Consider the following 26145-nt stretch of genomic DNA (forward strand, 5'->3'; position numbering starts at 1 on the left):
ATATATATATATATATATTTTTTTTTTTTTAATATATATATATAAAAATTGTTATTTAATATTTCAATATTTTCTCTTTTTACACGGAATGAAATATAAATATATATTTATCATAATTCTTTGTAAAAAAAATTGAATGTACGATTGTGAAACGAACATAGCTTATCATCGATTGACACTCGAATCGAACTCGCCGACAGGCTAATTGAATTCGACTCGGCTGAAACTTCACGCGACCCGCAGCGCTACTCGACGCGGATGTTATCAGTCGCCATCTTAGCGACCGCGATCGGTTCCTTCTCGGAGTACGTGTCGTATGTTCCGTGCGACTGTGCGCAACGTCGTCTCGGTAGACAGGTAGCCCCCCCCTCCCTCTCGCCGTCGGCGGAGAGTCAGCGCGGCAACGGGAAGCGGCCGGGGAGCTTCGTCGGCGAACGGCACCAACGGTTTTGCCGGTGCACGACGAGGACCGGTGGCGCGACGACGACGACGGGAGAGAGCCAGCCAGGCAACAGCGCGCCCAAGGTAGGCGGTCCTTCGACGTCGGACACACCTGACCCCGGCTTCGAGCGCCCCGGCTCCCGCTGCTCGCTACGACTCGCACGAGACCTGTCTTCCGCGAGGCTCGCGTCACTCGTGTCAGCCGTGGACAGCTCGCGTCGCGCGATAACGATTTAACGGCAAGGGCGAAGCGTTCTTTGAGAGAGCAGCGAGAGGCTTAATTTTGTTGCTGCACGAAAAGCCGTGGATCCATCGCGGATTCGCGAGCGAATAGGACGAGAGAGAGGACGTATCGTTCGTGAATCGGTGAGACCGCAATTCGCGAAGATGAGCTGTCAACGCAACAATAAGATTACGGTGCCGGACGACCTGCGGGACGTCCTGCTGGAGTTCACAATCAGCTATCTGCTGGAACAGCCGGGCGACATCGTCGACTACGCCGTCGACTTCTTTACGAGACTACGTGACGCACGGCGGACGCAGCTGATCCAGGCAGACGGGCAGACTTGCTCGTCCACGCCGGACGAGTTCGTTGACGAGGGTGAGTCTCGACGAGATCTCTCGTTTCCTGTCTCGCTCTGTCTCTTTTCTCTCTCTCTCTCCCCCCCCTCCCTCCCCGTCTTTCTATGTCGTGGCGATTCTGTCATTTTAAGGTCGTTGTTAATCGAATTGAGAGCTCGAATTTTTTATATTTTGACAATATTTTGACAATCAAACTGTAAATTGCTAAATCATTGGAAGAAGCAGAACGTAGAAACTTCTTGTCGAATTAAAGGTCAACTATGATAGGTAATGGATTCTTGATCTTTTTCTAACATACGCGAGGAAGATAGAAAATTTATGATTATAGTACTGGCATAGAGAGTGATAGATAGTTACAGTTAACTGATTGTGATTAGCGTCAATCGACGTTGGTAAAGTCAAGCTCGGGCTCGCCGAGAGCTCGGCTTGAGATCGATGTCGGTTATGTTATAAGCTGGCGAACAAGTAGAGTCGATTCCATCGACGTCGATTGACTCGTCATCGTAGTTAACGAGATTCGCACTTTATTTTCGAATCGCGTACATAATACCGGCTATAACATATCAGTAATTTAGCAGTATGGACTGTGTAGACAAGGATAGATATAATAATTTAATGACGCGGAATAATTCGCTGTTTATTCCATACGCGTCGTGTCTTTTTTTTTTTTTTTTTTTTGTCTCTTTTTCTCTCGTTGATTAGTCAATTTAATAATACCAGACGACGATTGCTTTTTTTAATCAACGGGATATTGTTCTTACGATTAACGTGAGCACGAATGTCGATTATCTAGATTCTAGATGGTCCAATTTTGCCGCAGTTGACACTGCGTGATATTAATTACGAGTGTTAAATACTGACTATAATACAGACAATTATTTATCGACGACTAGTGTTAACTGATATTGGTACAAGTGTGATGGATATGTCATGTCTGAACAAACGGGAAGACATTCTACTTAATATGCAATGCGCCATCAAAATAACATTAAACATTTATTCGTGCGTATATGTGTATATATATATATATATATGTACATTACATATGTATTTATTCATACACAGTTTTGACTTCGTTTCCGAGTCCGTTGAAAGCTACAGATATTCTTTTTTTTTCTCTCTTATTTTTTCTCTAATCCGGATATCCGTCTATTTATCTCGGGCAACGGTATTTTTTTTACTTTCTCAGTTTTTTCCAAGGGTTAATTCAATTCTCAATTTTGTTCTTGTTTTGAAGAAGAAATTCCATAAATCTCATAAACGGACTTGATCGAAAGATAAATGCTTTTAAACTATTATTAGACTCCTTTTGCTGTCAGTTAAATCAAGATATCTGATACAGTTTTATACTGAAAAAAAAATGTTTTTACGAAATTATATGGAGCTGTCGTCAAATTTTAATCACATTCCTCAGCAAACAACTCTTCTGTTCGTTAGGAAAATGAAAATAGACATCTCCTTTTGTCGAATATAGATTCTTCTGCAAATGATTTGATCTTAGAGTCTTCCGAATGATTTCTACTTGCCGATAGGAAAATTGTTGAAGATTAATAAGTTATTCATTGGTAATTGAACTGTCATGTCTCTTTTAATCGTTTGTCAGACACCTTTCTCAGTTTTTTCGCGGATTGAAGCCGATAATCGATCAGAATCCCTCCAGGCCTCTCTCACGTGGTTACTAGACACCCCGCCATCTTCCTTCCCCGAATAGCTAAAGATATTATCAGAGCGTCGCGCAGGGTGAGAGCAGTCTCTGCCTCGAGACGCGCCTGAGGAATCTCGTCCGTTCGAGAGAGAGATACCTACGTCGCGCGCGTCGTGAAAACGGGTACGTACGTCTCTCGGTTCAAGATCCACAGACGTAACATTTTGGCTCCGATCTCGCCGGACTTTTCCGAGACCTGCGCGCGATTTGGGAAAATTCGCCCATCCGGTCAGGCGCTGTCGCGAGGCGAGATTTTCGGATGCGCGGTAGTTTCGACAGTTTCGTCCAAAGTTTAACCGGCACAACACAAGCGCGTGTCTCGGTCCCGTCTCGTGCAATTCGGTGCGATTCGCATTTCGATTGCGATTTTTGATTTTTGTTTTTTTGTTTTTTTTTTGTTTTTTTTTTTTTTCCTTTAATTTCATTTTACTACGTGCTTCACGTTTACTCTGTCTCCCTTTTTTCGCCTTCTCTTCGAGAAAACGTAAGAGTCAGTAAAAGATGTGATATCTCGTAAATGTCACTTTCTCCCTTCTCGCAGTATTTTCTCATCCACTTGCAAGTCTCTTGAAAATGTTAATATATCTCGATTTTCTTTTAATTGTTCTTCGGTGTACTTTTGCAATCGTTATGTAAGGTTTTATATACAATATGCTGATGTAGAACAGAGAAAGACGAGAAATTTCGTAAGAAATCAAGCAAAATATTTATGATGTGATATTGCAACACGATAAATGTTGCAGAAAATTGTTTATTTCATGTTACATCGGTGTGTTTCAGAAACATTTATTTCGTGCCGCATCGATATTTCATCCCTCGCGTGATTATTATGATAAATTGTTGCGCGTGAGTCATTTGTAAGCAGATACGGGATATCTCGCTCCTCACATCGATATAATACTTGTTTCGTGTCACAAGTGCGAAAAGTGTGCGTAAGCGTGCTACTGGGAGAAAAGCAAAAATCTCCCTTGTGTTCGTCTCTCTTCTGTGTGTCTTCCTTTCTTCCGCGGGCCAAATGTCGCTCTCCGTCATCGAGCCACTGGATGATAAAGGTGCGAATACTATACCACACGTCCCCATTATCCGAATAGCGAGACAAGGAGTCTGGATAAGCGCTTTTCCGTCCTTTTTTCTTTTTCTTCATTTCTTTTTATTATCTCCGAACGAAAATAAACGATCAAAAAAGTGACAGAGTTTGCTCACAAATTCGTAAATTTGTTACACATTTGTTAAAAAACAAGAGGCACCATTTTTTTATTATAGTTATTAAAGTTACATTACTTTTATTTGTTTTACAAACCATCTAAACTTTTTTATTTATTGTTAGTAAAGCCAAAGAGAGAACTGGAAAAATAAAGAGAAAAAAAACATAATAAATTTTCACACTTTCAAAATAGATTCTCTCGGAAAATATTGTAAGGAAAAAAATTCATTCTATCTTCTCGATTTTTTTTCTTTTTTATGTATAATTCTGAATCTTTAATGTAACGGACTACTACAGATTATACGTGACAGCGGAAAAATATATCTCCGTAATTGAGATGAAAACGAAAAGATGGAATAAAATCTTTCTCGAGAGGAATATCTTTAAAAAAAAAGATGATACGGTATTATATTCAATGTAAATATAAAGAGTGTTTTGAGACATGAAAGAATAACATTGAGATATCGTAATAAGTTATTTTGTATGAAAGGACGTAAAAATAAAAAATTAAATTAATATTTGTGAAAATGCCAATGAGTTTCGCGAGATCGCAATTATATCGAAATCCAAGAGGCAAGTCTGGCGGTGAATTTTACGGTTAAATTTCGAAAAATACGGTTTTTGCGCGCGACGCCACTCAGAAAATGCTAATGTCGAGATTGCAAATGTTAAAATTGCAATTTATTCCTTTCCCATAATTATCGGAGAAGAGATTTTGTCGCGGCTGTGAGAACTAAAACGAGTCGACGCGTAACCTTTCGCATTTACATAATTAAAGCGGCTGATAATTTTATTTTTCTTTTTTTTTTTTTTTTTTGAAACTTTTTTGTTTTTCTCAGAAGCAATTGTTCGTTGTAAATTATGTCCAGTTTAATCATAATCTTTATTTAGATTAAAATATGCGTCTCTTTTGCATTTTAGAGCCACCAGTCGGCCGATTCGCTTCTAGAAGGAAGAGCGTTTTCGCGGAGACATACAATCCCGAGGAAGACGAGGAAGATGAAGGCTTTAAGGTAGTGCATTATTCTGTTATTATATTGTTCTCTCTCTTTCTCTCTCTCTCTCTCTCTCCACGTCTACGGTCACGTTCTCGATAACGAGACGAACTAATGAGGTACCTTTTGCGAAGCCATGATGTCTTGCGTCTTATATCGGTTAAGAAAAAAAAAAAATGATTTTATGAGCCATCGATTGAACGAGATTATGAAAGCTGACTGAACAAATTACATGTCGACGTATTTCATCAATATAATTGCGTTAGCAATTGCTGAATCGACTAAATTGAATCTGATTAATTCGTTAGCAACTGATTATCCAAAAAAATACGTTTCTTTTCTTGATAAGAGATGCGCGTTACATCGTCAAGATCTTTCATTGATCAGTTATCATAATTATATATATATATATATATATATATATATATATACTTTCCATTTTCTTTCAAGGAAGTATATATTTTTTATGCTTCTGATTGCGATACTGAAAACATCTGAGTTGACGAAAGCTGATGCACGAAAATACATAACCGGCGATACACGTAGAAGAGCGTATTACCATAAAAAATATGTTATACGCAGGAAGATTAAAGTATAATGAGAATTCAATGAAGAAATAAATAATTAAAATCAAGATATATATCTATGTAAATTGATTACTCGGCAGCTTCCTTGTCGAACACAAGGTTAATGTATGTGTTAATTATTTTAATACAAGGATGATGATTTTTAAAACATATTTATGCCATACATATTAAACACTTCATATTTCTCGCTGATATTTCGCACTGAGAATGGCTTCGTCTTCCACAGAGGCAGTTTAGGTGTTTTTTTTTTTTTTTTTTTTTTTTCGGTAGCGGCAGAAAATAGTCTCTCGTTACGAAACGTCGTCATACACCGCGCTTATATGTGTGGATATATGTATATAGAGTATAGAGGTATATAATATAGTAGTCTATTAAAGCATCGCGGCATATTCTCTTTCTCTCTTGCTCTTCGTCTCCCGGCCTGCTGCCGCGCGAGTGACGAAACGCGAGCGAAGAGAGTTACTTTGCTCGGCGATGCGAGGCCGGCGATGTACCTTTGTGACGTCAGGCCGCGTGTTCGATAACCTGGACGGACATGATTTACATGTACGTACGTATGTATGTGTGTGTGTATGTTATCGCGTACGTCCATGCACGTGAGCGCGCGCCCGTGAATGAGGGAGAAAGAGGAATATACATGTATATGTGTGTATAGAGTAAGGTTGCAAGGGATGGCCGCGATAGGTCGGGTTCGTCGAGAGAAAAAGAGAGAGAGAGAGAGAGTATTTTCACAAAGACAGTCCGGTGAATCCGATTATCGGCGCCCCGTGGTGGCTGGTTACACGAAGAGGAAAATCGGCGATCTCTCTCCCCTAAGGCTGCTAGGCCGACCGATCATATTTTCTCCCTACGTGCTACAACGAGACCAGGACAACAGGTAGAAGAAACTGGGGCAACTTGCGTCTTTTTAATTAAAAAGACTGCGATGAAAGACTATGAAATTACTACGCAATTACTACGCAATTTTCTCAATTGCGTTTTATTTATTCAGAAGAATTTGAAATTTACTCCTTTTCGGTGAAAATATCGAGGTATATTAATAATTTTCGAGCGATCGAAAAAGGGGAAATTTAGAGAACTTGGGAGTTTACATTTTTTTTTTTTTTTTTTTTAAGAAAACTAAATTCTTCAGAATTCCTTATAGAATTTTCATTCGAAGCTCATAGTTGTGAAAAAAATCGCCGAAGAAACGGTGATCTCCCTCGACATTCTTGTTGGAGGGAAAAATCGATTTCGAATTCCGACTGAAGAGTCTTTTGTAATTGTTGAAATATAACCGGACACCCCGGTACGTGCTCGAAAAGATAATGCACTGAATGTGTGTGGCGAAATAACAGCTATACAGGTGACAAAGTCGACCAAATGGTTGATCGGCCTGAGCCTCTACGACGAAGTCTTTAATCGTGTGCGATACACGTCGCATTCGGCCGCACAATACTCGCAGATGGGATATATAATAGCAATAGGGAGATAGAGAGAGAGAGAGAGAGAGAGAGAGAGAGAGAGAGAGAGAGAGAGAGAGAGAGAGAAAGAGAGAGAGACGAACGGTTCCCTGCAAAATTGATCGCTTTTGTGTGCAACAATTGCGACGATGACAAAACAAAGAACTTGCCCGCTTGTGGAGAGACTGATTATCACACATGCACTCGCGAACGAGAAGCGGAGTTGGTATAATATAAGTCGCTATCGTGAAAAAAATAAAGTGTGTAAAGTTTTAAAAATAATTAAATTTTGATATAGAAGAGAGACAGAGAGAGTAAAATTTTCAAATGCAAACAAACGATGTAACGTAATGTTTGCAATGGCATCAGGACAAAAAGCGAATAATAAGTAGCTCTCTTGAAAAATGGAACCTTTTAACTAAAATGCTGTTTTCCTACGCGCAGAAAATTTATAGTGATTATAGTGATTATATATTTCTCGTTCTAGATACAGTACCGGCCAAAAATATATCACCTTTAGGATTTTTGAGCATAAATTTAATTTAATTTACTTACTTATAAAATTAATTTTTTATAATATTAAAATTAAGTTTTTATATTATTTTATGAAAAATATTTTATTCGGTAAGTTGTATTTACTATCAAAATATATATTATGATATTATAAATATCCATGTGCACTTTGAATAAAATTATACTCAAAAATACTAAAGGTGATATATTTTTGGCCGGTACTGTATATTAAAGTAAATAAATATCAAAGGCAGATACTACTAAAGCATGCATAAAGATATTAAAATGTTCAACTTTATGCCGTTATTGTGTCTAATTTTTCAATTCGTGATGCGATCTCGTTATGTGACACATGATATTATTTGTATAATTTTGTAATGTGTTTAATATTTTATAGTTAAAAAAAGTTACGTACGAAGACTTTGTGGCGTGTGCCTTACATTTTATGCACACCTTACATGTTTAGATTGTTAATAATTTAGCTAAAGGATGCGAAACTGCGTATATCTCTTGACAGTCCTTCAAACTTGACAAACATGATGTAGGTACTTACTATCTTCGAAGTAATATTGAGTGGCGAGAGCGTAGGAGATGTCAAAGTTCACCATACCAAGTTCAACGTAAAGGGCAATATCTCTAAAGTTAAAATATCGAACTTGCTGGCGTTGCGGCTTTTAGAAAGAATTACATTCCCTCACTTTCCCTTTTTTTCTATCGTGAAATCTTATAAAATATAGTTTCTAAAATCAAAAGTTCAAAAATCACTTAAAGGATAAATAATGTGGGATGCGCAAATGGCAAATATAATATATCGATACAGCAAATAATAAAATGAAATGATATAATAAATAAATATATATAGATATATATATATATATATATATATATATATTCACTAAATAAATAATATAAAATATTTTTATATTATATAATAACTAAATAAAATAATATTACTAAATAATTAATTCATGTTTCTCTCTTGTAAATAAATTGTAATTATTGTTTAAGCCCCAAGAGAGGGACGCTGATATGGAACAATCTTTGAGAAAGAAAATATACATTTTGCACAAGTATTATTTATAGATTTATATGTATTACATTAAAATACACTATTCTCATTATCCGTTAAGGGAGAAAAATCTTCCCAAGTAGAGAAAGGAAGATTGTCTCTTGATTGTACAGGCATTTTAATAGTGGATTTAACAGTTTCGTTTATAAGATGTGTTTTATCTAAATTTAAGTTTAACTTATATATCCGGTTCATTGATTTCAGGCGGTCTATCCAAAGAGCGACGAACAGCGACAAAGGCTCAGCGAGAGCGTCAAGAACATACTTCTGTTTCGCGCTCTAGACGTAGTAAGTTAAACATCTGCGCTTTCATCAACCGTGATCGCAAACAGGAATAGATATAACAGCGGCTCGGATATTCGCGCCAGCTCGGCGAAATACCAAGAAATCCACGAATAATCTCTTATTAGGAGCAATTGGTTTTGCGGACGAGAGACGATTCGCACACAGCGCGAGATAATTATTCCTTTCATTAGCGATTTGTTCATACGTTCGAGCCAAATAAAATAGTATCGCAGTCGTACTTCATTATTAGATTAATATTGAACGCGCATGTCATATGAAATATATCTTTATTTAATCTCAATATATATTTCATTTTAGTCAATGTATTTTAATACGGATACTTTATATATATATATATATTGAATTATATCGAATTTTACTTGACATCGTATATTAATAAAAAGTCGCGAAAAAAGAGAAAAAATCTGTCTAAAAACTTTCATATCGTTAGAAATCGATAAAATCGAAGAAACTAAATTTTATTAAGCTAAACACGTAGTTGTGAAAATACTTTCGTAATACGTAACGCACTTACGTATGCAGACGCATTATTGCCACGACATTTACGCGACTCCGTATTTGCAATTTTAAAACCGACATATTTTAAATCTCGGACGATAATATCGCTCTGAAGTGTATTTATACGTGTATAATAAAAATTACTTTTGCAGGAACAAATGGCGGACGTACTTGACGCGATGTTCGAAAAAACCGTTCAACCGGGAGAATTTATTATCCGACAGGGCGACGATGGTGATAACTTTTATGTGATCGAGAGGTATAATACTTTTTCTTTATATATTACAGTTAACGTATCGATAGGCTTCTCCCTTCAGCGAGAAGCTCCAATGAACCAAGATGAGATGCGCACAGTCGATCGCGGTGCTTTTTACTTAAAGCTGAAAATATTCGAACGATCGTTCAATCAATAATTTTATTATTTAATTGTTTCTTTATTATATTACTATTATTTAATTGTTTTATCGAAATTTGAAATTATTCAAGCAAGGCAGAAATTTTGAATTACATTTTACAATTCTTTTTATTATTATTTTTAATCGTTTCTAACGATTTCGCGTTTCGTATTTCAGGGGAAAATTCGATGTTTACGTGAAAGATCCCGTCACAACGGCGGAAAATCATATTCACACTTATGATAATCGTGGTGCATTCGGAGAATTAGCTCTTCTGTACAATATGCCTAGAGCAGCCACCGTCAAGGCCATCACGCTCGGTACACTCTGGGCTATGGACAGACAGACTTTCCGACGTATTCTTCTTAAATCCGCGTATAAGAAGCGTAAAATGTACGAGACTCTTATTGATAAAGTGCCGATGTTGAAATCTCTCGAGGCAAGTATTATTACGCAGCTTTTCTCTAATCGCTTTTTTTTTTATCGATTATGTTTGTGTTGTAAAATCTTAAATAACTCTTGAGTTTTTTTCATATTTCGAGGTTAAATATAATTATAAATTACTATGTGTCTCCTTTCTTTTCTTTTTTATTTTAATCAGACAAGATTGAGGTACAAAAAGAAAAAGTAATTTTTGAAATGCCAGTTCTTTATGATATTCGCGTGACCTTAAACGTGAAAATTCTTTTTCAGGCTTACGAACGTATGAATTTAGCGGATGCCCTTGTTCCGAAACAGTATTCCGACGGTGAGCAGATAATCAGGCAGGGTGACACCGCGGACGGGATGTACTTTGTCGAAGACGGTGTCGTCAGGATTACTATACTCGGCGAGAACGGTCGTGAAATTGAGGTGCGCATTTATATTATACGTTAATTCAGTTTCTTGCGAAACGATCCTATTACGACTACGATGAGCGCCAAGAAAATTCTCTCCTTACTTAACCCAGTACCTTTAATATCGCGCAGATTAATCGTGTTCCGGCTGGCGGTTATTTAGGCGAGTTGGCACTCGTGACGCATAAACCACGCGCCGCTTCGGCCTACGCTGTAGGGGACATCAAACTGGCATGTAAGTCTATTTTGTTATCGCCCACGACTTTCAAATTGATAGGTAATCAATAACATTGCGTCAATAACAGCTACGAATATTGATATTTACAGTAATATTACTGTGATTAGATGTCAGGAGAAAGGTAGTCACGATATTTTTGTGCATTTAATCGTTTTAAAATCAATTTACGTCAAATTTTTAATTGATTTTTAAATCTATTCACGCAAATAATTATTTCCTGTCTAAAGTTATTATTTTATTTATTCAAATCATTACTTACAGTTTTGGACGTTGAAGCTTTCGAGCGTTTGCTCGGCCCGTGTATGGAACTTATGAAACGTAATATTGACGATTACGAAGATCAGCTAGTCAAAATATTCGGCAGCAAAACCAACATCTCCGACATTCGATGAACTGTCTCTGGCAGAGAAACGTCGCCGTGCTGCTGTACTAAAGGACGCGACACTTTCGTACAGTATATAATGTATAACGTGCACAAAAGAGAACTTGTACCACCTACTTTTGAATCTCATCCCGCGTATTTCGAGTATCGTCTCGAGGTCAACTGTTTCGTATGACTATTCACTTTAGACGTATACCGATTAAGATTCGTCGACGATAGTTACCAAGTTTATACCTACGACACACATTGAACAAAACTATAGGCTGCTCGACTATGTATAAACAATAACAATGGTATTTAATAATTATTCTCTAGAAGACTGTACTAGATCAAAAAAAAAAAAAAAAAAAAAAAAAATACGTTAGTGCATTCTATTACACGCTCGATCGTTTGCGAAATGAATATCTCTATTTATTATAATCTCAGTGAAAGATTGGAATATAATACTTCGAGATCTAGGACAGTATTATTAGTATATATTATTATATTAATATTCTTACCCCTGGAATGACTTAACAGTTTATCTCGATGTATTCGATCTATGCATACACAATTTCGCATATACCGTCATATTATCCATTTTTTAAACAAGTCGGCACTTACGTTCGATAAGCCAGCCAGCAAGAGTCTAGAATATTCGAAATTGAATGCTCTTTTATATTTTTCTCTTTGGCAAAGGTGGATTACAAGAAAAACGACCATATTAGTAACCGTATAGTGACAAAAATCTTGTAAAGTAAAGTCTATAAGATACATCTACCTACATATGCATATCACTCTTTTTCGAAGATAATGAAAGTAACATTGCCATTATTAAACTTAATAAAAATAATATCCTTTGATACAGCTATTTAATAACATAATATCTTAAAAAAAATATCAGGTTAGACAATCAAGATTTTATCTAATTTCCAACGAGTATTAACACACTCTCTTTGTGAATAAATACGCACATACATATATACACACACACACAAACAAACAAACATCGCACATAAACGCACATACTTGTATATGTAGTAAAATTATTTTTAAGCGCAACATTTAATCCCCATAATATGTTTTATTTATTTATTTATTTTTAAATAAATTTATGAGTTTTATATGAATTTATTATACATATAAATATGTATTTTATGTTGAAAAAACATTTATTTATTACACCTTATATATAATTAATGATTAAATTAGTATACGCGGTATATCAGATTAATAGTTTCCTACTCGAGACAATATCAATTATTTTCTAAATTGCAAATTTATATTTTTTAAGTGAAAAAAATGTACATTAATTACGTCTGATATTTTTATAGTATTTAAAACTTCTATAGTACTACAGACATAAAAAATCGGTAAAAAGGATATATAGAGATTTATATATCCGTTTCTTCATGGATAAAGATTAATAAATGTCACAATCTTACAAATGCATTCTATTTCGGATATAAAGCACTCATAAAATGCATAGGAAGACTAGCGAGCCTTAAGTTGACTTAAATGCGCGGATATAGCAATGCAAAGCGAGTATATCCATTTGAACATGCATATAAAGTAATGTAAAAGATACGTTCTTTTTTACAATAACACAGATGCAAATGTAAAAGAAGAGAGAAGAGGGATAAGTTTCTTTAATTGCTTTTTATTTACATGTATTAGCGAAAGAATCATCACTTATTTAAAATTATGTGAATTTTGACGTGAAAAAAATAACCGCGTGTTTAAGCCAAGCGTTAAATTCAATGTGTTTTGCCGATAAAAATCATGGTAACTCGAGGATCGATTATATGAGAATCCGTCAACTTATTTTTATTACGTGTGTATGATATACACGTTATACATGTATGATATACGTCTATCATCGTGATAAGAATCCAGTCGAAAACCGATTCGATTATTGTACGAACAAAAGTTGCGAATGCTAGTCACTTTTTTATGATCATGCTATCGTCACCCATTCTTCTTGTGACAATTACGCACGGTCAAGAGAAATAGAAGAAAAGAAAGATACGTTTTATTATAATAAATCGTATATATTTGCTATGTGAAACTTCATGAAGCGACAGAGCTTTTTAAATAATATCACAATCGTGTGAGGGAGAAAGGGGAGACTAGTACGAGAGTGAAATAGAGAGAAAATAACATAACATAACAATTGTGTTACCAATTAATCTTTGCTTATGGCACTTATGACGTCTTGCACTGTTATAATTATTTATTTATTTATTATTTTTTTTTTTTTTGTGTACAAAAACTTTTTTATAAATAGTTTAATTAAGAATTATTTTCAAGAGAATGGTAAAACGAATTAAATTGAATCGAAACGAGTTGAATCGACTAGACGTCAATAATCTGGAAAAAATTTACACTTTAATACGTTAGCAATTAAAAACTTTTTTTTCTTTGTAATGTCAGCATCCTTAGTCTTCCACTGTATCTCCAGGCTGTGATATTATTTTCGACTGACAATGAGTATTTCATTCCCTTGCAGTTTTTTTTCTACAAGAAGAATAAAAGAGAATATCGTAATTATCGAATTCGTGATACATCAAACTGGTGAATTTTTTTTAAACGACTAAACCAACGTATCTTCTATATGTCAGTACGACAGATTTCAATGGATTAGCAAAAGTGACTTGATTAATTGTTGGATACGAGAAACTTTAGACGTATCGCAAAAGAAAAACAAAAAAAAATAATTCGCATATTGAATAAACTTGATAACGCATAAGTACTTACTTGTGTTAGCTTACATTCGATGAATTAAATGTAAAGCATTAAAAGTTAGAAAGTCTGTCCAATTCACCTTATGCTGTATGTATCTATCATGTGATTTGTCTTATATGTTGCGTGTTGTCTTTCATGTGGGAGTGTGGATGTGGATATGCGTGTGTGACGATCGAGCCAGTAATTTGTTAATTTATGTTGCTATTATATCGATAGTTTACTCTCCGATAGTTGTATAATTCATGTTATCGTCATTAAAGGTAATGCAATATTGAAATATGTCCTATGGATAAATATCGTAACAGTAGTATGCCTTACTGTGCCGCTCATTGGATTTTTACCTTTTTATTTCCAAAGAGGTGAAGATCTATGGAGAATCGAAGATATAGATTTTGTTATATACCGCGATTTACATTGCTGGATAAAATTATTAAAATGTCTTAAAATTTGTATAAGTATTTACAATTTATTAATATATGGAATTTTATTTATAATTTTGGCCACAATTCCATTATTTTCGTTTAACTTAAAATTCACATTATTAACATATAATTAGTACATACGAAGTGTATATGAAGCAGTTTGATATGCATTTGATAATAAGTTTGTATTAAAAAATTCTTGAATTTTTTCAATATTTATATTATTAAACCGGCAGTGTATTAGTCATGTATTCACATGTGCTACATCCAGCAATGGGCATTCTATTTTCTGTTTTGCAAGTCTTCAAGCAATATAGAATTTCGAGTCATTTCAAATATTATTGGACGTCAGAAATTTTTATTAATCTTGACTATCTTGTATGGTTTTAATAAATCTCTGAAATTCTTGAAATTAAAACAAAGGGACAAATCTAGAATTTCTTGGATTTTGAGTAAAACATGAATTATCATTTTGATACATACATAATTGTTTGTGCTTTAAACAAGTACATTTTTTTATTACAAGTATTATGAATTACTATAATTAAATTATTATTGTCATTGTCATGAAAAATATTGTACAGAATAATCTTATTTTAGATATCAAATTTTTTAAATATTTATGTGCAGTATTTATTTAATACAATTTTTAATTACTTTTAACAAACACATGAATATCTCAAGAGACTTTTTAAAACGAGGCCTTTGTAGTTGCCTTTTATCACAAAATTATTTATAAATTATCACAAGAATTTCAAGTTTTAAATAATAATATTGGAAATAATTCGAAACACTCTTCCGTTTTGTGGTTGCAATGATTTGGAGCGCTTGTCTCTCAGCCCATCGCTAAATTACAATTCTAGTCTAAAGTGACATGTGACATAATAGAGAAATGTTTCCGACCAAGTAGCATGTATCGAAGTCAGTGAATTGATCGCGGTAACAATATTCATAACTAGTTAATTATGTTGCCAGTAACTCTTATTTCTTTTACGTTTAGGTTTTCCCTTTATACAACGATGTTTCTTTCATATGTTTGATTTATTAAATATAGCGTTAACAGAGAGTTATGTATTATCAATGTTATTATGCACATAACGCAATGCACTTTGCATCGGACCAATTTCAAAGAGCAATTGAGCTTGCGACTATTTTTTCTTCTTTTTACTCTAATATTCTTTTTCTCGTCGTATAATTGTAGCACATATCGTGAATTCTTCCCCGATGTATACCCGTTATATCGAGTTCTAAAATGTTACGTTAATAACTTTACTGCCCCTGTCGCGCATGTGTATGAGTCTAAAAATGATTTTTAAAATATATTATTTCCACGAATACATGCATGGTAGATAAACTTTATACGAATTTAGTCCTAAACGTGACTTGAGAAAAATCTGACAAAATAATCCTTCAAGTAATTCTCAAGTCACATGCTTTAATGCATGTTAAGAGAAGCAATACGAGTCTCAAACTCGATTGCGTGCCGACAATCGTCCGGTGTCATTGTCTTGTATGATTGAAAGTACCTTGTGGTAATCTTTTATATATTTTATCTCTTTCTTTAGAATTAAATCTCATTAGCTTGTTAAATACCGACACTTTCTTCGTTCTTGATTCACATACTGCACTTTCTTTTTCCACACACTTGAATGCCGATAATTAATATTTCACTGTGAAAGAAAATTATTTGTTTCTCTAAATTTCTTCAAAAATGACATAATTTATCGCGGACATTATGTGCAGTTAAACAGAACGAAAAGAAAGAGTATACAGTTACGGGAAATTGGGACGTTTGAGGGCCCAGGAGTAGATATATATATATATATATATATATATATATATATATGTCTATCTTTCGTTGTATCCTCATTTTATATCCGATTTTTCATTATCTTCGAATCAAAGCATAATATAGAGAAATCTCTTTGATTGTATTGTAAATGTTAAATAAATTTAGAATATATAATTATAGCCTTATAAAATGTGTGTATATACACATGTTACTCGAAGCGTGACATATACATAGCGAATATAATATCAGAATGATTTATTTGTGTTCTATTAGTGATATAAGGAAAAGTCGATCTTATTTATGGTTGAATTATACATATTGTTTAAAACGAATAGTTAAATGGTAAAGTATTTCCTATATTTTGTAATTCGTTCGATGACATATCCATCTGTTGTGTCAAAAATCTTTATATTTTTAGAGAAAAAAAAACGACAAAAAGAAAAGAGAGAAGATTTGCATATAGATGCGTAGCCTTCTTTTTAAATGCGAAATAATCGGGGTATACTTATTTTACGTAATAAAATTTCGTAAATTTTTTTTTATCGAACACGCGGCTTGTTATTGTATTCAAAATTTCTTATATCTTATTGTCGTATAATATTATTTGCGGCCCTTCCCGAACTGTATATTTAAATTGAATAGATTTTATACATATGCATGCAATAGCGACGTTTCTAGGTATAACAGAGTGTTGTAAATTATACGAATTAGTATAATGTACGTACTTACTTAATGCCCCTCGTTTCGCAATGTGTTATAGTATTGTATAATGAAATATATATGCACACATACACATACACATATAACACACACATATATAAATATAGAGCATTTTCACATATATAAGATACAGATCGATACTGTTCTCTTTATCAAAATGTAAGTATCTTTTTTTCTGACAAAAAAATAAAAATTCCGAACTGTATTTTATCTATATGAAACACTCTGGTGTGTGCATATAGTATATAATATATACAGTTGTTAAAGTATATAATATATATATATCTAATATATACATATATATACATATATATATATATATATATATACATATATATATTACACATACATTAGATATATATACACATATACATATATACATATATATATATAAAATATCATTATATTATATATGTCGACACTCGTTTCCAGCTGGTCTGATCGGGTATCATTCTAATAATTATATAAATTGTGTTAAAATCTGGCGGCGATGCGATTCAAAGTAATCGAGAGCCAAATGCAATGCAGATGGATCGATTTATTGTACGATACAAAATGCAGATGTATGTCCATATATAATTTGTTAATATATCGAGAGGTAAATAGATTTTACTAAAGATTTTTCTGTATGCTCTGTGAATGCAGCACAAGTTTATCTACGTACAATACATAGATATAACCCGGAGATATATATAATCGAAGGACGAAGGGTAAATTAAACAGAGTACTTGCGCACGCTTTGTAATATAAATCTGTAAGATGCGCGATCACATGTCGTCCATGCGTCTTTTCCTCTCTTTTTTAATAATATAAAATTAATTTCTATAAAATAAATCTCTCGCCGCAGAGATACTTACAATGCTTGTAATAATTTATGCGTTATAGGAAGCAAGAGAGCAATCGATAACTAAAAATTAGAGATGTGCTCATTTTTTACATGTTTGGAATTTAACGATACTTATAATTATGTTCCTCATTCAATTATAGATGATTTTATCATCATACATTGATTATCGCGTGCAAGTGACAGTTTCTTCGCAAACAGATATATTCTATAATTATACCTAATTATTCGCTAGAAGTAATGATTGGAATTTTCTTTAAAAAAATTTTAATTTAGACGGTTTTATTATTTGTTATGCTAGATTTTTCTTACAAATATTTTATAGCTAAATATGTTTTTTTATGACGTTTTTTGCTCGATAAGGGAGTGAAAAAAAAAAAATAAATTCCTGGCGGCAAATACATATCTTTACACGTACTTTATGCAATAACACTGATTTGGCACGCGCAGCCATATCGAAACATCAGGATTAATCGAATAATCTTATTCATACATACAGCTGGTGTAATTATTATTATTCATTTTCTCATACATAGGATGTCGTAGAAAATTGGACGCTGTTTTAAAAGCAATAGTGAGTTTTATACTTATGTGAACAAGGAGTTTCTCCTAAATTAGGTCATCTTACAATTCTCTCTACAGTCACCTTTGTGCAGTATATTATTCATATATATATATATATATATATATATATATATCTCGGATTCATTCAGCTTTAAACAGCTTCCAAATTCTTTCTGCGATACCCTTACGTGGACACGTCTCGTCGCGTATAAGCTTAACTCGGATACGTTTATGTACGTATTTTCGTGATGGAGCCTAAGCGCGGTTGTAAACCAAAGTCAAGTCTCAGATGCATAGAATGAAAAATAAAGATTTGGTGTGTTTCCCTTTACACTTGATCACCACTTTTCGTACACAAGCTTTTCTTCTTTTTTACACACAGTTTATTATAATCACTGTTCAATTAACCATCAGCGGCGTTTAAATGTTCCCCGTAACTGTATCTGTATCTCGAGTTGTAATTCGTAATTAAAGTATCATGCATTTCAGCATGAAAGAAATTTTGTACAAAATGTACAGAATATATGAAGATGTACGTTCATCAAGGAAGCTTCTCGGATCCGCGAGGCAACCACCGCTCATCGTCTTGCTCTCGCATACTCGCTCGATTGTTTTGCAAACATCGGATAACTCTATATTTTTGTCGCGCGATACGCTGTACGAAATTTCATAAACGGATGCGAGTTTGTATCGGAGCAGCGAGCAACAATACACACTTGGTATAAATAGATAGCATAATGAAACGTGAGGATATAATAAATGAATGGACCTGTACAAAATGATTCTATGTATTGTATTTTATCGTTTTATATTTTATTTTATTATTATATATAATTCTTTCAGGTTTACGCATACTTAATTCTCTTTTTCACGATTTCAGAAAAATGATTTTAAATAATTATTTTCACGAAAATAACGACTATTATGAGAATTATCAATTCCTTTTATCACTTAGAAAAGATTCCATTAAAAAAACAATGATTGGAATTTATAAATATATACATGTTTTAAAAAAAAATCCTTTTATCTATTTATATTTGTATTGACACTATGTGACATGTTTATTCTTGGATTACGAGGATACAAATTAAACAATATTTTGGATTTACCCTTTCTTCTCAGATTGAAAATTATAAAAAATATTCTTTATTAATTGTTAACGATTTTATAATATCAAACAATTTACAAAATAAATTCAATGATAATATCATTCTCTTCTTGATATTATTAAGTAACAATAATCAATATATTTTATATGTCACTACGAACGATCATATCAGTTCTTTGATGTACAACCAATTCTAAAAAAGCTAATGCTATCAATAAAGACCAACTAATTTGCTCTTGATAAGCGGGACTTTGCGCAATGTACATGTTTTTTAATTCTGTCTTTATTAATACACTCGGTAAGCGTTCTTTGGTTTTTATTAGTCCTTCGTTCTCTTGCAGTAACTTTTCCATCACATATTTTGTAGCTATAACTTCATTACCAACTACGAGTCCATAAATTTTTGGTAAAATTCGCTGACGCAGTATAAAGACATTATTTATTACAAACTCTGCGGTATCTGAAAAAATTTATAACAATACTTTTATATTGCATCTTTCTGTTGAAACATACAACAAATATTACTAATACTAGAACGATAAAAGCGATTATTTTTCAGATTTAATCATAGTTTGCAATCTTTTCATTCATTTTAAGAGTTAACTAGTCTGCCTCTAACTACTAAACTTATGTTTTCTTTAAATAATAATATAAATTAAAAGAGGAAAATGTCTTTCTCTTATTCTGCAATTAAATCTTTTACTTTATACAGAAAGATAGAAACAATTGTTCCTTCTCTCTCCAATTATGAAATTTTAATTGTTCTAGTATTATTTGTATATAAAACAATTTTCATACCGTCAAATTTATTATTTGATGTTGTAAGATATGACAGAATAATAGCGGATATCACAGATTCTTGTATATGAGCTTGATAAAGTGATCGATTCTTGTGATAGCCTATTTTACCAACAATTTCCTGCAATAAATATCGATCTGCCTTTGGTAACTTTGCAACTATTGGTAAGGTCTGAAAAAATAAAAATAGATACTTGACGATTTCAAATCCTTCTACAATTGAGCAATTCAAAAATCTAAACAATAGGCTTTTTTATTAAGTTGTAATGCATAATAGAAAACTTGAAAAAATACAGAAATAATTAAATTATTATTTTTTGCGATACTTACCATTTGAAATAAAGAATGAATATTTTCTTTCAATCTATTTTGCGGGAAGCACTTGTAGCTCCATTGCAATACTTCGCACTCACGATTTAACAATGACCAGCTTATCATATCTTGTCCTATGTGTATGCCTAATACTGTATTGACATTCTGCAATATTTCATATAGATAGAGTTGATTGCATATGGATAGATAAAAAAGAAAAGCTAATTAATAATAATATAATGTAATATCTCAATTTAAAAATTAAATTTGATTTCTTGCACCTTCTGGTCAGTGGGTTTTGATGTTAGGACTAAACCTCGTGTAATTTTTCTAGGACTTTTTTTCTTGCCACATATGATTGACTTGTAAAATGTGTGTAAGCATTTGTTAGTTATACCCTTAACTTGTAATAAATCTTCCAATGAGTTATATGGTCCATTATTTGCACGATGGCTTTCTAAATTCTGCACACGCTTCTTAGTAATAGAATACCTTATCATAAATATAATTTTAATGAAAAAAATATATAATCAGAAATTTATCATTATATGTGTAAAATAGAAAATTTTTTTATATAAATAATTAACTTACTGCAATAAATTTTCTGTGCTTGTCGAATTTATTACTTGGAGTATTTTCTTCTTATCTTCTTCAGAGAAAGAATCTATAGCATCAGTACACATGTTATTTATTTTAAAAACAATTGTGCTTGATCCCCAATGTTTATAGACCTGCAGATTAAGACATAAAAATAAAGAGAACATTAAATTTTGGAAAAAAAAAAATTAAAAATTCTTTTGAAATATCATATACATGTATTAAAATGATAATTGCAAAGTAGTTTAATTCATTGTTTAATTATATAAAAGTTATTAACCTCTGTAAAATGTTGCAAAGCATTCCCTCTTTCTCATCATACAATGCATAAGATTTACCTGTGGTTTTTGAGTCTTAATGAAAGTATTAAATAACTTTCTTATCATTATGTTCCACATTCTCTTTGTTATAACAATTAAATTACACGTAAGACTCGTACTCTATGAATAAACCGGTCTGTTATATCTGTTATTATTATTTTGTCCGAGTGACGTTATAAAATATATTAGAGAGAAACCTGAGAGCGGTCACGCCGCCGTTTTTCATGTGATGATTTTTCCTTGCAGTACGTTAGCGCTAACTGAATGCATTTTAGAGCGGGCAGAACTACATGGTCAGATACATTTTTCGATAAAACGGTAAAACAATCAGTTATTGGTTCATATCCGTGCTAAATCCGTATATATGAGTTTGAACAGTTTTAAAGATACAAATCTTTAATGATCCGCTGGCAGAGAAGTTAATATGCATGTTGATATGTTAATATATTTTATATTTACACCAAAAAAATTATATTCTCATTTTATCATAATATCCCAGGTAGCACATGTTCGTTTTATAAACGTTTTCTAAATGTATCCAATATTTTTTAACCGTCAAGCACCAATAAGAAACGTTTCAACAGAAACATTTTTAAAATCATGGTTTAAGAAACGTATTTTTTACGTTTCTATAAATAGAACAAAAATTAATTTTTTAATTCAAAATTATATATATACACATTATTAAGACTGTACTTATTAAGACGATCCCTAGATAGCACAGAAAACTAAAAGATGACGAAAAGATGTCTTTTTTAAGTTATTTTTCTGACAAGGCTAAAAGATGTCTAAAGAATATCTTTCTACCTACAAAAAAGTCATCTTTTGAAAGATGTCTAAAAGATGTCTTCTAAAAGTCATAATTAATTTTAGTCAACGAAAAGATGTTTTTTGATCATCTTTTCGACAAGACAAAAAAGATCTATTTTATAATATACGTGTTCCTTTGTTTGCCGCTACGTGGCGTGTTCAGACTTAACTATAACTCGTATTCAAGTTTTCTTAACATGTATATAAAGCCTAAAAGAACAGGTATTAAAAGTATAATTTAAATTGTCTTTCTGGTCAGTTTGACTTCTGATGTAATCTCGACAAGAGATTCAAAACATGATGAAAATAGATAGATTATATCCATATATGCATTATTTTATTGAATCTGTGGATAAACAAATTTTTCATAAATAAAGGAAAAAAATCGTATTTGACCAACAGTTTCTTAAACTTTTTTTTTTTTTGTTAGAAAATGACGTTTCCCTTAACTTTTTTTAAGTGGACATTTTAACCAATCAGAAACGTTTTCAAAAGCCAGTTCTAAAACGTTTCGCAGAAACATTTGTGAAACGTTTTTGAAACGAATATGTGCTACTTGGGATAGAATATTTTACTTATCTTTATAATATCTTTCCTAACAAGCGCCAAAAGAAAACTCTTACAATTAGTTTAAGATGAGAGAAATCCTCTAAAGAATAGAGTAGTTTTAGATATTCTTAAGATAATGTAAGAATATATACTGAATGGAATAGTTTCTTGTCATTATATTATTTAATATTTGAGATTATTAATCCTAATGATGACAAAAAACAATTATTTATAAATAATAATAAATATTGTCAAAATTCTTCGTCAACATATGTATCAAATATTCAATTGTTAATTCAAATGTTAATTTGACAAATTTTGTACGTGTTCTTTCAATTTCGTGTAATTTACAATAGATATATAAAATATGAAGTATACAATAGATTTTTACAATAGATGTACAAATTATACAAAATATATGTATAATAGATATACTGATATACATATAATTTAACTCAACTTAAATGTATCATATACTATTACATTTTTAATAAGAGCATCGAGATTCGATTAAATATTAGCTTCTTATTCGTAAACTTTGTCAATTGCGCATTGCAAAAACACTAGTACATTTTAAAATCAAATATTGCAAAGTTTGTCTTAAGTTAAATATTATCAGTAACATGCAGAAAAAATCTGCAAAACCAAATAATTTGATTATTATTTTTGATTAGATAGCATTTCGTGAATTTTACGTTAAATATTCACTGAACGATAAATTACATTCGTGAATATTGCAGTCTTTCTATCTTTTAGGACGCGATTGCCTCGGCGAAAAGAACTTATCATTGTTCCTCATTAAGTGGACGCTACCGAATGTGCAATTTGTACTGGCGGGGAATCGAAACAATCTTTATCGCGAAGAATTATTTCTCGTCGATTTTTGTGGACGTATCCGCGACGTTTAGTTAGATGCCTTGTTAAAAATTATACGTTTCCGTTGCAGAGTTGGAATTAAACTCAGGTTTTCTTCACGGTTTCTGGAAGTGATGCTTTTAACAGTAATTTAACGACGGTCACCATACACTATTTGAAATCGATTCACGAAATTCATTAAATTGTATTCTATAAGAGAAAAAATATTTTTTTTTTGTTAAGAATATATTCTTCCAATAGTATTCGTATTAAATTTAATAATAGATTACTGGATACAAATATAACAAATAAATTTCATTTTTTTTCAAGTAAATAAATTCAAATTGTAATTAATTTTCGCAGACTTTTCTGATAAAAAATTATTATATTTACCAAGTTACAAGCAAGTATATCTTATTAATTAATTTTGAATTGATTGAAATTGTAATCATTTTCACCTTATTTTTCAGTAGACACTAGGCGTCTCACTATTTCAGGATATGAATATTAAGATCAGTTTATAGATGATTATACATATATACATACAATGATAAAATACATGCGTAAATTTTATGATATATATATATATATATATATATATTTAATAAAATTCATTTTTAAATTATATTTAATATTACCCCATTTTTACATTATACGTAATATTATATCATAAGCTCATGAATGTAATGTAAAATGTGTGAGTAGTTAAGAAATTAGAGACAAATTGAATAGATATTTTGATATCAGTAAGATGTCGACAAATTAATTTATTAAAATGTTACAAAAAAATTAATTGATTGATAATTGACGATGGCTAATATATATATATATATATATATATATATAAAATAATTCGCGCTTAAAATTGATTGGATTGTGGATCAGAAAACATAACTTTCTTATTGAATAATAAAGCGCTAAAGCGTCAATATTGCAAAGATATCGATTTTTCGTTTGACATTTTGCAAAAACCGGATATTACCTTTTCAGGCGATCATAAACATTTCCGAAAAATTGTCCAGATTCTCGGTCTTAACCAACGTCCGTAAAAGTAAAACCCGAGGGGGTTTTAGTAGGTATTCCCTATATTTATAGGGCGAGTCCCACATAACCCGATGGCTCTCGTACTTAAAGCCACGGGTATGCGTAAATGCATTTTCCTCTCGTTAAAAAAAGAAAAAATACAGGTAAGTATGAAAAATTTAATTAATGAATAAAACTATTTTGAAATCAACAAAATATAGTCAAAACTATGAAAATAACATAAAAATTATAATAGATCTCCATTTTGGAATCAATATATCAATATGTATAAATAACCGGTTTATTGATAAGATTTTTGGATAGATATCGTGAGATATAAAAAATATCTTTAATATTTTAACGATAAGACCAATATATTGCAAAAATCATATACATATATATATCTCACCGGGCGATCATACAAATACAAAATAATTAATTATTATTGCTAATGAATAAAATTCTTAAAGCTCGATTCCTTTACAAGATAAAAAAATGCAGATCACGAGTAATAATGTATCTTTTATCTTTTAATATGCTTCATTTCTTATTGTGAGAATATATTTCGCAATGGTAGGCTGTATAGTAGTTATTATGCACATTAAACAATAATATTGTGTTTTCAAATATCGTAGAAAATTCGTCTCTAAATTATGTATTAAAATATATTTTGCGACGAGAGATCACTCAGTAATAATGCAATTCGTATAAGCGGTATGCTTAAATTTTTACTTCTGAGTAAGAGAATAATTCGCAAAGAGATATTGCTATAAAATCCATGGAAAATGCGTTGACCAAAGAAAGTAAAGTAATGCATACTTCTTTGCAAAATATATTATCCTAATTATTCAAAAGTGAATTTTCGAGCGTTTTAAGACACATTATTGCTTGTGAATTGCGTCACTGACCACAAAAGTTAGATGAACGTTTGAAGCTAAAAGATATATTACTAATTGCATTTGAGTGTATTAATTGCATAACCGGTATTAATTGGCAGCAATTAATAAAGTTTTTTTCCAAAATTAATAAATATTAAACAGATTGTATTTTTGAAATTATAAATTATATTCAAAACAGCAAATAGATAAATAAACCGAGTCAAATTGATGAATAAAATTATAATTATTAAATAAAATAAAATAAAATTATAAATTTATAGTTATATATACATGTACAAAGTTATATAAGAATTTCCGTTGCAACAACGATCTCAATTAATTAATTTTTGATGAGCAATTTCCTATTTCTTTTCAAATCACAACTAATTGTTACAAAGCGTGATTTTTGCATCAACTTTTTTATTAATAATAAAACAGAAATGTTTAAAATAAAATATTATACGGTGATTATTTTGTCTTTATAAATTATTTGTCTATATTTTTGAAAAGAGAAAGAAAGAGGGGGAGGGAGGGAGAGAGAGAGAGAGGAGAGAGAGAGAGAGAGAGGAGGGAGGGAGGGAGGGAGGGAGAGAGAGAGAGAGAGAGAGGGAGGGAGGGAGGGAGGGAGGGAGAGAA

General features: G+C 32.0%; 2 protein-coding genes across 8 annotated transcripts; one reads left to right on the top strand and one right to left on the bottom strand.

The window, feature by feature from the left end:
• The first annotated feature begins 262 nt into the window (after window positions 1-262).
• Window positions 263-18590, top strand: Pka-r2 (cAMP-dependent protein kinase type II regulatory subunit). 6 transcript variants are annotated; one of them, XR_012046271.1, is made up of 9 exons: window positions 263-1042; window positions 4854-4945; window positions 8743-8826; window positions 9495-9601; window positions 9915-10176; window positions 10431-10589; window positions 10706-10808; window positions 11073-17117; window positions 17206-18590. XR_012046271.1 is itself a non-coding variant. In XM_072887431.1 (9 exons), the coding sequence occupies exons 2-9, from the start codon at window positions 3744-3746 to the stop codon at window positions 11201-11203; spliced, it is 975 nt and encodes a 324-aa protein (XP_072743532.1). In that variant the 5' UTR covers window positions 2763-2851; window positions 3509-3743; the 3' UTR covers window positions 11204-18590. The 6 variants fall into 6 exon arrangements, 5 of the variants coding, with proteins under 5 accessions (XP_072743529.1, XP_072743533.1, XP_072743532.1 ...); XM_072887431.1 differs by lacking the exon at window positions 263-1042 and adding exons at window positions 2763-2851; window positions 3509-3780 and having other exon boundaries at window positions 11073-18590; XM_072887429.1 differs by lacking the exon at window positions 263-1042 and adding exons at window positions 2774-3414; window positions 3509-3780 and having other exon boundaries at window positions 11073-18590.
• A 799-nt stretch (window positions 18591-19389) lies between these two features.
• On the bottom strand, window positions 19390-21579 carry LOC140663357 (transcription elongation factor, mitochondrial). 2 transcript variants are annotated; one of them, XM_072887433.1, is made up of 6 exons: window positions 21413-21579; window positions 21069-21208; window positions 20759-20969; window positions 20496-20642; window positions 20166-20337; window positions 19390-19827 (listed from the first exon to the last, which is right to left on the bottom strand). In XM_072887433.1, exons 1-6 carry the CDS (start codon window positions 21470-21472, stop codon window positions 19511-19513), a joined length of 1047 nt encoding a protein of 348 aa, XP_072743534.1. In that variant the 5' UTR covers window positions 21473-21579; the 3' UTR covers window positions 19390-19510. The 2 variants fall into 2 exon arrangements, with proteins under 2 accessions (XP_072743534.1, XP_072743535.1); XM_072887434.1 differs by having other exon boundaries at window positions 21355-21513.
• Window positions 21580-26145: the final 4566 nt, after the last annotated feature.

This window comes from Anoplolepis gracilipes, chromosome 3 (assembly GCF_047496725.1).
Source record: "Anoplolepis gracilipes chromosome 3, ASM4749672v1, whole genome shotgun sequence".
In the NCBI taxonomy this organism is placed as follows: domain Eukaryota; kingdom Metazoa; phylum Arthropoda; class Insecta; order Hymenoptera; family Formicidae; genus Anoplolepis; species Anoplolepis gracilipes.

Bases quoted from the DNA above. Each gene is read 5' to 3' on its own strand.
- Pka-r2 (XM_072887428.1), top strand. From the start codon at position 829: ATGAGCTGTCAACGCAACAATAAGATTACGGTGCCGGACGACCTGCGG. The intron at 4,946-8,742 runs GTAGTGCATTAT...CATTGATTTCAG, and splicing joins AGGAAGATGAAGGCTTTAAG to GCGGTCTATCCAAAGAGCGA. The intron at 10,177-10,430 runs GCAAGTATTATT...ATTCTTTTTCAG, and splicing joins CGATGTTGAAATCTCTCGAG to GCTTACGAACGTATGAATTT.
- LOC140663357 (XM_072887433.1), bottom strand. From the start codon at position 21,472: ATGTGGAACATAATGATAAGAAAGTTATTTAATACTTTCATTAAGACT. The intron at 21,209-21,412 runs GTAAATCTTATG...CTTAATCTGCAG, and splicing joins TTAAGACTCAAAAACCACAG to GTCTATAAACATTGGGGATC. The intron at 20,970-21,068 runs GTAAGTTAATTA...ATTTATGATAAG, and splicing joins AGCACAGAAAATTTATTGCA to GTATTCTATTACTAAGAAGC.